The sequence below is a fragment of the Eptatretus burgeri genome, chromosome 14, assembly GCF_056783735.1.
Source record: "Eptatretus burgeri isolate ZD-2024b chromosome 14, Ebu_testis_v1, whole genome shotgun sequence".
NCBI classification, from domain to species: Eukaryota; Metazoa; Chordata; class Myxini; order Myxiniformes; family Myxinidae; genus Eptatretus; species Eptatretus burgeri.
In genome coordinates this window covers 69,328,943-69,344,332 of record NC_140974.1, presented here as the reverse complement: position 1 = coordinate 69,344,332, position 15,390 = coordinate 69,328,943, and the positions used below count along the sequence as shown (strand labels likewise).

The window sequence follows — 15,390 nt, the reverse complement described above, 5'->3', positions numbered from 1 at the left end:
CTCTCTCTCTCTCTCTCTCTCTCTCTCTCTCTCTCTCTCTCTCTCTCTCTCTCTGCTGTTCCTTTTGGCCTGTTGTGTCCTGATCTGTTCTGTGTACTTGTACTAGATATCCCATGAGCCTTCACCAAATATTATACAAAAAAAACTGCATCTGTAAATGTTCACCTTCACCAATCTCTTTGCCAATTATAATCTACATGGTGTTTACAAAATCCCATTTTCCCTTTCACAGAACCTGATAAATGAATATAATAAACACACAAGAGGTATAAATGTAAACTATGAAAACAGAAAACTTTTAAAGTCATAAAAAATCAAAATATTGTTACGAATTCTGGCCCGCCTGGCGTGTGAGCGATTGCGTAACTCCAATCACAACCGCGTCGCCCACCGGACGGACAATTCAGTCGTGACCCTCCTGGAACTACCGCCAGGAGCCAGTCACGGGTGAGAGTTTAACCTCACCACGATCGCGCCAATTGCCCACCCACGCAGGACAGCGTTGCTCGCCAAATTCGACCTACCTAAGTACCTGCACGAGTAGTCGACCGGGCGATCGTACCTCGCCGCAGGTCGGCCTAGGACACGAACCGCTTAAGCGGTCCGTTCCGTGCTACAGTGATAACCGAGCGGTGTTATCGCCGACCTCGACGGATCAGATTCTCTTCTTTACCCTGGGTGGTCAAAACCCACTCCTAATTTATTCCGCGATTCAAGATGGCACTTTCAAATGGGAAAAAGACGATGAACGGGATACATTTCACACAAGGACATTTATTATAACACACGTATTCAAAAGCAAGGCAGTCATGCAATGTACAAGAAACAAATAGAAAGCGTTACCACCGAATACGAGCAATGTACATTCACTTACACAGGTCTACTTATAAGGACACGGCGCCACAGCAGTCATACAAAAGCAAAGGAAAACCCTCCCCATAGGCAGGGAGGTAGACGGGGTTCGTAAACCTTTATGGTACGGGACCTGGAGGACCGAACGGGTCCCGTGAGACCGAAGGATCTTACCCGCGCCCTCGTGGCACGACGGTGGGCAGGTCGCGACGTCGAGTCCCCACGGCCTTGCGTAGCCGCGCCTGACCTCGGGCCCCTGGCGTGGTCAGCGAGTTCTCCCTGGCATTGCTGCTGGTGCTTTCACGACCCACGACCGAACGAGAAAGGACTGAAGGGCAGAAGGGGCCTCAGGACCAGAGAGATAGTGACGTTGACCCTGGCCACCAGGAGAGAGGAAGCGAGCTCGACCCTGGCCACCAAGAGAGAGAAGCACTCAACCCCGACAGAGAGCTCATGGACCAGAGAGAGAGTGACGTTGACAGCCCAGACAGAGAGCTCATGGACCAGAGTGAGAGAGAGCAAGCTCGACCCTGGCCACCAAGAGAGAGAAGCACTCAACCCCGACAGAGAGCTCATGGACCAGAGAGAGAGTGACGTTGACAGCCCAGACAGAGAGCTCATGGACCAGAGTGAGAGAGAGCAAGCTCGACCCTGGCCACCAAGAGAGAGAGAGAGAGAGCGAGCTCGACCCTGGCCACCAAGAGAGAGGAGCACTCGACCCTGATAGAGAGAGCTCATGGACCAGAGAGAGAGAGAGAGAGAAAGAAAGAAAACAAATGATCTCACTCCTACTTCTCTCGAGGGCATGTGCAGTTGGGGCGAGTTCAGAGCCGAAGTATTGTTAAACAGGAGGTTCGTTTTCTGATTAAGAAATATTTGTTTGTTGTAATGAATGTACATTTAAACAATGCAGTAATATATTTATATTAATTTTGAAACAATACCAAAATTAATATATAAATAAACCAGCTTAATACCAAGTGCAGTTGTTTGTCAATGGGCTGGCTGTCGTGTACAGCCTCTGTGGCTGCCTCATTCTCTGGGGACGCAGCTGTGCCGCTGATGCAGTGCCCTCTGTTTCCAGTATACTGGTACTAATTTTGCCGAGATCGGAAAGATGACAGGCCGAGTGAAACACACGAGTTAATTCAATGGCTGACAGGGGTTCGACCTCAAGACCCTGAGATCCTAAACCAGCTATCTTAACCGTTAAGCCACCACCAGGTTTATGTCAATGGGGATTGGTAGACATGAGAAAATGTGTCCCTTCTCTATATCTTACTCTGACATACCCATGGAAGCTGATAATTAAGCACACCGACATGGTGGAGGGTGAGTAATGATATGTATTTTTAAAAGTTATTTCTACATGTATGTGTATCATTTTAATTTGTTGTTTCTTGCAAACTTTCTGAGTTTCTTCATGTGATTTGGTGAGATTCGGGGTGGGAATGCTGGGTCGAGAGGGTGGGGAATGTAAAACAAGGGACAAGAATAACAATGGTTATGGTCATGGGGGGAGGGGGGAAGGGTTGTTAAAATCAGAATTAAGGGTTTATTTGATATAGTCGGTGCACTGATTTCTGGTTTAGCATCATTCGTTGTATTCATCTATATTTAGAGAGAGAAGTTGTCCGGTGCATAGCCTGCTTTGGTGGCCAGCATGGTCCAGATTCGAGTTCAGATAGGGTAGTGGCGCTCGTCTGATGTTCCTCCCAGTTTGAACTGCACCGGATCCAAGTGGGGTAGTGTGCCAAAGTGGCGAGTCACACCTGCCTTCAAACCCCGGCCAAGTTATCCCAAAGCTTTTCTTTAAATGGGACGTGCTGCATCCTTACTTCATGATCAGCATTTCAAAATATAACAGCATGGACGAACCATGCTGGGAAGTCAATGGCAAACCACCCAGCACAACGCTTACCAAACTCAGCTGTAAATAGTCATCCCGTTGTTTCACCAATGTGTGTGCCTGACCTCGGTTGGACGTTCAATCGGGAGTCCTGTCTGTGACATAGTGGGTGGACGTTAAAGATCCCATCCCACATGTCCTTCATGAAGAGTAGGCGATCCATCACCGGCATCCTAGGCAGATTACAAATTCCTGTCCTAACTACTGCTGGGAGAGGGACGGCAAACTACCCAGCATGACTCTTGCCATGTAACTGCTTCGGCAGCACCAAGGATATGGTACGTCGGCTGCTGTGCTCGATTATTGCTGATGTTAAAATATTTTGTGTGGACATGCTTCCTTTCCCACTAATGGACAAAAGTAGACAAATAGAGCATGGGAAAATTTCCCACAGAGTTACCGGCACCAGCCTTGTAACCGTTCGGCCCGTCAGGGCATGACCTGATGTGGGTAGGTTTCCAGAGCCGTTAGAGCAACACGCCCTTGGAATGAGGATTCCAACCTCGTTCACGAGAAAAGGACAACGAAGTAGATAAACTTTTATGAAACATCTTTTTGCCAATAATTTCAGTGAAATGTGTTTGAAATACTGTTCTTCTTAACAACATGCTGCAGTACTTGCACATGCATTTTGTTTTATAAACGCCCCAACTTTGTTACTACAATGAGTGCTGTGTGGGCCATTTGCTTCCTGAAACGATTCCGATAAAAAAAACCTCCATAATCTCGATACGTAACGATACAATGTGAAATTTTTTTATCCATAATCTGTAACCTTGTATCCTCAAGTTGAAGATATCTTTTCTAATATAATTTTGTATGCGGCCTGTGGCTGCTGGTTGCATCATTGCTGGGAGCGCAGGTGCGCTGCTGATGCAGTGGCCCTGTTTCCGGTAAGCTGGTACTCATTTTGCCAACCTCTGGAGAATGGCAGGCCGAATAAACACATCTGGCGTTATTTAATGTCACAACAGGGGCTCAAACTCAAGACCCGAGGATCTTAAGCCAGCCCCCTTAACCGTGAAGCAAACACCAGGCTTAGCTGTTCAAAATAGGATCAAGAGTTATTTTCCCAAACCACTTTGTTTTGTCCACCCGGAGCAATAGAAATTGATTGCCCGAAGAAGGCCATTCACAGAAAAGATACGAACTTCCTGGTAAATTTGTTTAGAACGCAGAAGCAAAGCAGTATACCTTGTCGTCAAGGAAAGAAGAGCACACACCACTTGCAACTATGAGTCAAGGTAGGAATTTGTAATTAGTTCAGGGTGCTGGCGATAAACTCGCATACTCTTTGCGAAGGACACCATGGGATCCTTAATGTCCATCAAGCAATGCAAATAAATAGGACACCAAGTTGAACGTCGATCCCAGAAATGGCGCATATGTTGATACATCGTCCAGCATGTAAAGCACCAGGTTGACAGTTTATAGTTGGATAGAGATTTAAATCCAGGCGAAACAGTTCAGAGGGCAGTGTGCATAGCTCGAAATAGTCCTGGCAGGAACAATAACGATTCAAGCAAAATAAATATGAAATTGAATTCCGATCAGAGATGCATTCACAAGGAAGATGGATAACACTGCTCTCTCCCCTCTGGGCTGGCTCTCCTGTCTCACATCTTGTTTAGCTTGATGCCATGGAAACCAAGGCCTTTGAGATTATTGGCATCTTCCACAATTAAGCTGAGGTCAGTGGTCTTTCTGTCTTCCACCACCTCCTTTCTGGCCTTGTACCCTCTGCTCTTTCTGTGCTTTGTCTCCCCCAAGTTTCTGCAAGGTTCACGTGGTCTACCATCAAACCCCTTCTGGTGAAACTACCGAAATCCAGGATCACTGCTCACCACCACTCATTTGTTCATCTTTTTTCCCCACCTGTGGAATCAACTTCCACATTCTCTTCAATCTCATTCCTCCCTGCAGGTCTTCAAGATCATTGTTCACCACCGTCTCAGATCGTCCCCAATCCAAAACCATGATCTTATCTACCCTCGTGTCAATCCCCTGCCTTCTCACACCACCCCAAGCCCTCCTCGTCCCAAATTTCCAGTTTTCTCTCCTGTATCCATCTTGTCCACCCCATGCATACTCTCCTGCCCCCCCCACCAATCCCACCTCCCTCCATCTTGGTTTTCAACTCTGCTATTGGTCTCGGTCTCGGTCTCGGTCTCGGTCTCGGTCTCGGTCTCGGTCTCGGTCTCGGTCTCGGTCTCGGTCTCGGTCTCGGTCTCTCTCTCTCTCTCTCTCTCTCTCTCTCTCTCTCTCTCTCTCTCTCTCTCTCTCTCTCTCTCTCTCTCTCTCTCTCTCTCTCTCTCTCCTGATCCTTTTGACCCTTCACCACATATTATACAAAAAAACTGCATCTGTAAATGCTCACCTTCACCAATCTCTTAGCCAATTATAATCTACATGGTGTTTACAAAATCCCATTACCCCCTTCACAGAACCTGAAAAATGAATATAATGAACACACAAGAGGTATAAATGTAAACTATGAATACAGAAAACTTTTAAAGTCATAAAAAATAAAAATATTGTTACGAATTCTGGCCCGCCTGGCGTGCGAGTGATTGCGTCACTCCAATTGCAACCGCGTCGCCCACCGGACGGACAATTCAGTCGTGACCCTCCTGGAACTACCGCCAGGAGCCAGTCATGGGTGGGAGTTTAACCTCACCACGATCGTGCCAATTGCCCACCCGCGCAGGATAGCGTTGCTCGCCAAATTCGACCTACCTAAGTACCTGCGCGAGTAGTCGACCGGGCGATCGTACCTCGCCGCAGGTCGGCGTAGGACACGAACCGCTTAAGCGGTCCGTTCCGTGCTACAGTGATAACCGAGCGGTGTTATCGCCGACCTCGACGGATCAGATTCTCTTCTTTACCCTAAATGGTCAAAACCCACTCCTAATTTATTCCGCGATTCAAGATGGCACTTTCAAAAGGGAAAAAGACGACGAACGGGATACATTTCACACAAGGACATTTATTATAACACACACGTATTCAAAAGCAAGGCAGTCATGCAATGTACAAGAAACAAAAAGAAAGCGTTACCACCGAATACGAGCAATGTACAGTCACTTACACAGGTCTACTTATGGGGACACGGCGCCACAGCAGTCATACAAAAGCAAAGGAAAACCCTCCCCATAGGCAGGGAGGTAGACGGGGTTCGTAAACCTTTATGGCACGGGAACTGGAGGACCGAACGGGTCCCGTGAGACCGAAGGATCTTACCCGCGCCCTCGTGGCACGACGGTGGGCAGGTAGCGACGTCGACTCCCCACGGCCTTGCGTAGCCGCGCCTGACCTCGGGCCCCTGGCGTGGTCAGGGAGTTCTCTCCGGCGTTGCTGCTGGTGCTTTCACGACCCACGACCGAACGAGAAAGGACTGAAGGGCAGAAGGGGCCTCAGGACCAGAGAGATAGTGACGTTGACCCTGGCCACCAAGAGAGAGGAAGCGAGCTCAACCCTGGCCACCAAGAGAGAGAAGCACTCAACCCCGACAGAGAGCTCATGGACCAGAGAGAGTGACGTTGACAGCCCAGACAGAGAGCTCATGGACCAGAGAGAGAGAGAGAGAGAGAGAGAGAGAGAGAGAGAGAGAGAGAGAGAGAGATAGAGAGAGAGAGAGAGAGAGAGAGAGAGAGAGAGAGAGAGAGAGAGAGAGAGAGAGAGAGCGAGCTCAACCCTGGCCACCAAGAGAGAGAGAGCAAGCTCGACCCTGGCCACCAAGAGAGAGGAGCACTCGACTGTGACAGAGAGAGCTCATGGACCAGAGACAGAGAGAGAGAAAGAAAACAAATGATCTCACTCCTACTTCTCTCGAGGGCATGTGCAGTTGGGGCGAGTTCAGAGCCGAAGTATTGTTAAACAGTAGGTTCGTTTTCTGATTAAGAAATATTTGTTTGTTGTAATGAATGTACATTTAAACAATGCAGTAATATATTTATATTAATTTTGAAGCAATCCCAAAATTAATATATAAATGAAGCAGCTTAATACCGAGTGCAGTTGTTTGTCAACGGGCCAGCTGTCATGTACAGCCTCTGTGGCTGCCTCATTCTCTGGGGACGCAGCTGTGCCGCTGATGCAGTGCCCTGTGTTTTCAGTATACTGGTACTCATTTTGCCGAGATCGGAAAGATGACAGGCCGAGTGAAACACACGAGTTAATTCAATGGCTGACAGGGGTTCGACCTCAAGACCCTGAGATCCTAAACCAGCTATCTTAACCGTTAAGCCACCACCAGGTTTATGTCAATGGGGATTGGTAGACATGAGAAAATGTGTCCCTTCTCTATATCTTACTCTGACATACCCATGGAAGCTGATAATTAAGCACACCGACATGGTGGAGGGTGAGTAATCATATGTATTTTTAAAAGTTATTTCTACATGTATGTGTATCATTTTAATTTGTTGTTTCTTGCAAACTTTCTGAGTTTCTTCATGTGATTTGGTGAGATTCGGGGTGGGAATGCTGGGTCGAGAGGGTGGGGAATGTAAAACAAGGGACAAGAATAACAATGGTTATGGTCATGGGGGGAGGGGGGAAGGGTTGTTAAAATCAGAATTAAGGGTTTATTTGATATAGTCGGTGCACTGATTTCTGGTTTAGCATCATTCGTTGTATTCATCTATATTTAGAGAGAGAAGTTGTCCGGTGCATAGCCTGCTTTGGTGGCCAGCATGGTCCAGATTCGAGTTCAGATAGGGTAGTGGCGCTCGTCTGATGTTCCTCCCAGTTTGAACTGCACAGGATCCAAGTGGGGTAGTGTGCCAAAGTGGCGAGTCACACCTGCCTTCAAACCCCGGCCAAGTTATCCCAAAGCTTTTCTTTAAATGGGACGTGCTGCATCCTTACTTCATGATCAGCATTTTAAAATATAACAGCATGGACGAACCACGCTGGGAAGTGAATGGCAAATCACCCAGCACAACCCTTACCAAACCCAGCTGTAAATAGTCATCCCGTTGTTTCACCAATGTGTGTGCCTTACCTCGGTTGGACGTTCAATCGGGAGTCCTGTCTGTGACATAGTGGGTGGACGTTAAAGATCCCATCCCACGTGTCCTTCATGAAGAGTAGGCGATCCATCACTGGCATCCTGGGCAGATTACAAATTCCTGTCCTAACTACTGCTGGGAGAGGGACGAAAACTACCCAGCATGACTCTTGCCATGAAACTGCTTCGGCAGCACCAAGGATATGGTACGTCGGCTGCTGTGCTCGATTATTGCTGATGTTAAAATATTTTGTGTGGACATGCTTCCTTTCCCACTAATGGACAAAAGTGGACAAATAGAGCATGGGAAAATTTCCCACACAGTTACCGGCACCAGCCTTGTAACCGTTCGGCCCGTCAGGGCATGACCTGATGTGGGTAGGTTTCCAGAGCCGTTAGAGCAACACGCCCTTGGAATAAGGATTCCAACCTCGTTCACGAGAAAAGGACAACGAAGTGGATAAACTTTTATGAAACATCTTTTTGCCAATTATTTCAGTGAAATGTGTTTGAAATACTGTTCTTCTTAACAACATGCTGCAGTACTTGCACATGCATTTTGTTTTATAAACCCCCCAACTTTGTGACTACAATGAGTGTTGCGTGGGCCATTTGCTTCCTGAAACGATTCCGATAAAAAAAACCTTCATAATCTCGATACGTGACGTTACAATGTGAAATTTTTTTATCCATAATCTGTAACCTTGTATCCTCAAGTTGAAGATATCTTTTCTAATATCATTACCTTAGCATTCTGCGAAAGGTTATGTTTTGGTCGGCGTGTATTTATTTATTTATTTATTTATTTGTAATCTTGTGATTCGTATAACTCAAAAAGTATTAAACCGAATTGCATGAAATTTGGTGGGATGATTGGTTATTAGCCAGGAAGCATTAGATTAGATTTTGGGATCGTTCGGGTCAAAGGTCAAGGTCACGAAAAGGTCAAAATCGTCTTTTTACGATAACACGGTAAATTTTTATTCAATTTGCATGCAACTAACGCCAAAATGTTCAGAATTCAACGCCTCATCTTGTGATATGCAATATGACACAATGACGCCCATACTCTTGTTACCGGTTAGGGGTCAAAGGTCAGGGGGGTCACGACCTTGAAAAATATGCGGTTTTTGTCATAACGCGGTCAATTCTTGTCCGCTTTACATGAACCCAGCACCAAAATGTTCAGAATTTAATGCCCAATCTTGTGACACAATGACGTCATAACACATGTCACCGGTTGGGGTAAAATGTCGGGGGGGGTCACGCCCTTGAAAAATATGCGGTTTTCGGCATAACTCAGTCAATTCTTATTCGATATGCATGAAAGCAGCATCAAACGAGATTACCTTCTCTTGTTGAAACGTTGTATTCACCGAGCTTGCGAGTGAAGACTCGCCAAAACGACCTGAGTTGATTGTTGTTTAGTCCGTAGCCCCGAAAGTCGGGGGGGGGTCATGACATTATAGATATGTGGTTTGTGTCATAAGACCATTCATATGAAACCAGTTCCCCACACTCATACCAAGAACAAAAAAAGTAGTGGCGGCGAAGGTATGCACTCTATGAGTGCCCGTTCTAGTTTTGTATGCGGCCTGTGGCTGCTGGTTGTATCATTGCTGGGAGCGCAGGTGCGCTGCTGATGCAGTGGCCCTGTTTCCGGTAAGCTGGTACTCATTTTGCCAACCTCTGGAGGATGGCAGGCCGAATAAACACACCTGGTGTTATTTAATGTCACAACAGGGGCTCAAACTCAACACCCGAGGATCTTAAGCCAGCCGCCTTGACCGTTAAGCAAACACCAGGCTTAGCTGTTCAAAATAGGATCAAGAGTGATTTAGCCAAACCACTTTGTTTTGTCCACCCGGAGCAATAGAAATCGATTGCCCGAAGAAGGCCATTCATAGAAAAGATACGAACTTCCTGGTCAATTTGTTTAGAACGCAGAAGCAAAGCAGTATAACTTGTCGTCAAGGAAAGAAGAGCACACACCACTTGCAACTATGAGTCAAGGTAGGAATTTGTAATTAGTTCAGGGTGCTGGCGATAAACTCGCATACTCTTTGCGAAGGACACCATGGGATCCTTAATGTCCATCAAGCAATGCAAATAAATAGGACACCAAATTGAACGTCCATCCCAGAGATGGCACATATGTTGATACATCGTCCAGCATGTAAAGCACCAGGTTGACAGTTTATAGTTGGATAGAGATTTAAATCCAGGCGAAACAGTTCAAAGGGCAGTGTGCATAGCTCTAAATAGTCCTGGCAGGAACAATAACGATTCAAGCAAAATAAATATGAAATTGAATTCCGATCAGAGATGCATTCACAAGGAAGATGGATAACACTGCTCTCTCCCCTCTGAGCTGGCTCTCCTGTCTCACATCTTGTTTAGCTTGACGCCATGGAAACCAAGGCCTTTGAGATTATTGGCATCTTCCACGATTAAGCTGAGGTCAGTGGTCTTTCTGTCTTCTGCCACCTCCTTTCTGGCCTTGTACCCTCTGCTCTTTCTGTGCTTTGTCTCCCCCAGGTTTCTGCAGGGTTCACGTGGTCTACCATCAAACCCCTTCTGGTGAAACTACCGAAATCCAGGATCACTGCTCACCACCACTCATTTGTTCATCTTTTTTTCCCCACCTGTGGAATCAACTTCCACATTCTCTTCAATCTCATTCCTCCCTGCAGGTCTTCAAGATAGTTGTTCACCACCGTCTCAGATCATCCCCAATCCAAAACCATGATCTTTTCTACCCTCGTGTCAATCCCCTGCCTTCTCACACCACCCCAAGCCCTCCTCGTCCCAAATTTCCAATTTTCTCTCCTGTATCCATCTTGTCCACCCTATGTATACTCTCCTGCCCCCCCCCCCCAATACCACCTCCCTCTATCGTGGTTTTCAACTCTGCTGCTGGTGTTGTCTCTGTCTCTGTCTCTGTCTCTGTCTCTCTCTCTCTGTCTCTCTCTCTCTGTCTCTCTCTCTCTGTCTCTCTCTCTCTGTCTCTCTCTCTCTGTCTCTCTCTCTCTGTCTCTCTCTCTCTGTCTCTCTCTCTCTGTCTCTCTCTCTCTGTCTCTCTCTCTCTGTCTCTCTCTCTCTGTCTCTCTCTCTCTGTCTCTCTCTCTCTGTCTCTCTCTCTCTGTCTCTCTCTCTCTGTCTCTCTCTCTCTGTCTCTCTCTCTCTCTGTCTCTCTCTCTCTCTCTGTCTCTCTCTCTGTCTCTGTCCCTCTCCCTCTCTCTCTCTCTCTCTCTCTCTCTCTCTCTCTGTCTCTCTCTCTCTGTCTCTGTCTCTGTCTCTGTCTCTGTCTCTGTCTCTGTCTCTGTCTCTGTCTCTGTCTCTGTCTCTGTCTCTGTCTCTGTCTCTGTCTCTGTCTCTCTCTCCTGTTCCTTTTGGCCTGTTGTTTCCTGATCTGTTCTGTGTCCTTGTACTTGATATCCCATGAGCCTTCACCACATATTATACAAAAAAACTGCATCTGTAAATGCTCACCTTCGCAAATCTCTTAGCCAATTATAATCTACATGGTGTTTACAAAATCCCATTACCCCCTTCACAGAACCTGATAAATGAATATAATGAACACACAAGAGGTATAAATGTAAACTATGAATACACAAAACTTTTAAAGTCATAAAAAATCAAAATATTGTGACGAATTCTGGCCCGCCTGGCATGCGAGCAATTGCGTAACTCCAATCGCAACCGCGTCGCCCACCGGACGGACAATTCAGTCGTGACCCTCCTGGAACTACCGTCAAGAGCCAGTCACGGGTGGGGATTTAATCTCACCACGATCGTGCCAATTGCCCACCCGCGCAGGATAGGGTTGCTCGCCAAATTCGACCTACCTAAGTACCTGCGCGGGTAGTTGACTGGGCAATCGTACCTCGCCGCAGGTCGGCCGAGTACACGAACCGTTTAAGCGGTCCGTTCCGTGCTACAGTGATAACCGAGCGGTGTTATCGCCGACCTCGACGGATCAGATTCTTTTCTTTACAATGGGTGTTCAAAACCCACTACCAATTTATTCCGCGATTCAAGATGGCACTTTCAAAAGGGAAAAATATGACGAACGGGATACATTTCACACAAGGACATTTATTATAACACAGACGTATTCAAAAGCAAGGCAGTCATGCAATGTACAAGAAACAAATAGAAAGCGTTACCACCGAATACGAGCAATTACAGTCACTTACACAGGTCTACTTATAGGGACACGGCGCCACAGCAGTCATACAAAAGCAAAGGAAAACCCTCCCCATAGGCAGGGAGGTAGACGGGGTTCGTAAACCTTTATGGCACGGGACCTGGAGGACCGAACGGGTCCCGTGAGACCGAAGGGTCTTACCCGCACCCTCCTGGCGCGACGGTGGGCAGGTCGCGACGTCGACTCCCCACGGCCTTGCGTAGCCGCGCCTGACCTCGGGCCCCTGGCGTGGTCAGCGAGCTCTCTCCGGCATTGCTGCTGGTGCTTTCACGACCCACGACCAAACGAGAAAGGACTGAAGGGCAGAAGGGGCCTCAGGACCAGAGAGATAGTGACGTCGACCCTGGCCACTAAGAGAGAGGAAGCGAGCTCGACCCTGGCCACCAAGAGAGAGAAGCACTCGACCCCGACAGAGAGCTCATGGACCAGAGAGAGAGTGATGTCAACGGCCCAGACAGAGAGCTCATGGACCAGAGAGAGAGAGAGAGAGAGAGAGATCGACCCTGGCCACCAAGAGAGAGAAGCACTCGACCCCGACAGAGAGAGCTCATGGACCAGAGAGAGAGGGAGAGCGAGCTCGACCCTGGCCACCAAGAGAGAGCGAGCTCGACCCTAGCCACCAAGAGAGAGGAGCGCTCGACCCTAGCCACCAAGAGAGAGGAGCACTCGACCCCGACAGAGAGCTCATGGACGAGAGAGAGAATGACTTCGACGGCCCAGAAAGAGAGAGTGAGAGCTCGACCCGAGCCACCAAGAGAGAGAAGCACTCGACCCCGACAGAGAGTGAGCCCCGTGCGCGGTCCGCCTCATATAGCGCGGGGCTCCGCCCTTCGCTCCTCCCCATTTTCGGCTCCACCTCCCTTCGAGAAGGTTCCCGAAAAGGGGCTTTCCCTCACCCCGACCTCCTCATGCTGTTCATCCACCAATCGGCGGCGAGCTGCCCTCCCCCTTTCTTTCACACCAAGCGCAGGGAAAAATAGGCGGGAAAAATCCGCACGCCCATCGGAACTCTTTTGGTTCCCTTTATCGTTCGACGGTTTTCAACGCGGCTTGTTGCTTGCGTGGAGGTTTCAAAATAACAATAGAAAAAGAAAAACGGCTATCTCACAGAGTCGAAGCCCGGTGAACACGAAGAATTCCCTTTAAACAACGGTGGGGAACTATCTGCACATAAACTTAGCGTCATAACTGATCTAAGGACCATTTATGGTGTATTGCGAATTTCCACAGCCGTAACAATATTAACATCAACATGAACACATATGTATGAAACAAACCAGGGTAGATTATTTGAGGGAGCTGGGGGAGGGGGAGGGGAGAGGGGGTGGGGTGTAATGGGACTTTGTAACCACCCTGTACAGTGCAGTACATCTCTCTATGTGCGAAGTGATTTTGCGATCTCTTGGTTCCGGGGATGCCTGGTGTTGGCCTAATGGTTAGGGAGGTGGGCTTGGAATCCTAGGATCCCAAGTTCAAATCCCACTTTTCTGTTGAATTAATACCAGGTGGGGTTGACTCTGCCTGTCATCCTTCTGAGGTCAGATAAATGAGTGCCAGCTTGCTGCTATCCTGTGTTGGAGTGGTGACCTGTCCAGGATTGTGCCAAGTAGCAAAGGAGACTGCTTAGGCAGCACCAATGCTCTGCACAGAAAATGGTCCCAATGGATGGATGGATGGTCTTGGTTACTAGACTGTTGCAATGCCACGGGGTTTCTGCAAATCTCACAAGATTGTGAGCGTGGACAGGTGACCGTGACGGGCCATTAAAAAAAAAATAAAAAAAAATAATCGCTATAGAGTGCTTAAGCCTTTGTAGCTACGTGAAAGGAATATTAAATGATCCCCGACCCCAATGCTTAGTGGGTATAGGGAAGTGTTTTAGACCCCCAGAAAAAAAATTGAGTGGGCAACGCCGGGTAGCCCTGCTAGTCTGTATATATATATATATATATATATATATATATATATATATATATATATATATATATATATATATATATATATATATATATATATATATATATATATATATATATATATATTAAACATAAGGTTAATTATGCAGGATAAAGTTTGGTATGAATCTCATTAAATGTCTGTGATAAGTAATTAACCTTATCTCATTACATCCTCATCCAATCTCTGTGCTTTTGGATGACCAAGCATTTTGGAAAAATTTCCGCATTTCCTGATTTTGGGTCTTCACGCTGTGAATTCTGACTATTCAACACACATGTCCAGGAGTCACGGTGTAAAGCTGTACATGGTGAAAAAGTGGCCTTATTGTGCAGTTCAACTTTTTATCCGAATTTTATCTTCCATTAGGAACTGATCCAGAGGAAACCATCTTGAATGCTTTCAAGCTCTTTGATCCTGATGGAGAAGGTCACATCAACAAGGAAGAGTGAGAAAACATTTCCATCAGAGTGCAGTGGCCACCACACAACCATCAGAACGACCCTGTGCTCAGAATTTGTTCCACCGGCTCAAAGCAACACAGAACCGCAGATCACACAGGACATCCGTTCTGAGCTTTGCTGCATGGTTTTGACCCCCTTTAGAGTGGAAAGCATTTTAAAATGCTTCGTGTCAGCACTTTTTAAAGGGACATACCAAATTGCATCTCCAAATGCAAACTGATTCGTACGTCCAACACCGAAAGCACTCGTCTTCGAGATTGTATAATATTGCTCTTGATAATCCCTGAGGTTTTGAAGATTAAGTATTTTGAGGAACAGGTTTGTTCATGGGGAAGTTGTGTGCGAAGGCGATAAGAAGGGTGTAGATCTTTGTGTGTTCAGTTCCAATAACACGATTTTTTAAAATTTACTTACAGGTGATTTACTTACTTACTAGACCAGTAATTACAGGCACAATTAACTTCCTCCATGAAGGTCATTAGAACCAATTTGGTTTCCTGAAACAATACACAAGAAATACCATAACATTCCTGAGACGAGCACAATTTTCAAACATCTGCTTGCTTTGGGCCCCACTGAAGGGAGCTCTGGCCGAGAGGTACATGCACTCGCAACTTTGCCGTCGAGCTTGGGTTCAAATCCTGACCCATCTATAAACGGTCATCCCGGTGCTTTACAGGTATGGTGATTCATCGATGTGTGTGCCGTCCTTCGGATGGATGTTAAACGGGGGTCCCATCTGCCGGCAATAGTTGGTGGACGTTAAAGATCCACCATGTCGTTCACGAAGAGGAGGCGAGCTATCACCGGCATCGTGAACAAAAACATATTTTTCTTAAATTCGTGCCCGAATCTCAAATATTACCCCTGTCTCAAGGGACAAAGTGCAAGAGGGTCAACCCCCAAAGGGGTGGGGAGAGACGCTATGGACCCTTAGCTGTGCATGCAGATGAGTAGTAGTAGTAGTAGGAGTAGTAGAAGTAGT

General features: G+C 47.0%; 2 protein-coding genes across 4 annotated transcripts in view; one reads left to right on the top strand and one right to left on the bottom strand.

Moving 5' to 3' along the window:
* Nucleotides 1–6,339, bottom strand: part of LOC147013542 (steroid 17-alpha-hydroxylase/17,20 lyase-like) — a 132,941-nt gene extending 126,602 nt beyond the window's left edge. The window contains exon 1 of one of the 2 annotated variants that reach the window (XM_085855420.1): nucleotides 6,002–6,339. The gene's annotated coding sequence lies outside the window, so the exon portion shown is untranslated. Of the gene's footprint in view, nucleotides 1–1,026; nucleotides 1,329–6,001 lie in introns of those variants that run through there. The other variant, XM_085855419.1, reaches the window with a different exon arrangement.
* Nucleotides 1–15,390, top strand: part of LOC147013541 (myosin light chain 5-like) — a 53,681-nt gene that overhangs the window by 27,607 nt on the left and 10,684 nt on the right. For both annotated transcript variants that reach the window (XM_085855422.1, XM_085855423.1), the window contains one exon: nucleotides 14,311–14,389. In XM_085855422.1, coding sequence (XP_085711548.1) covers nucleotides 14,311–14,389 — 79 coding nt within the window. The remainder of the gene's footprint in view (nucleotides 1–14,310; nucleotides 14,390–15,390) is intronic.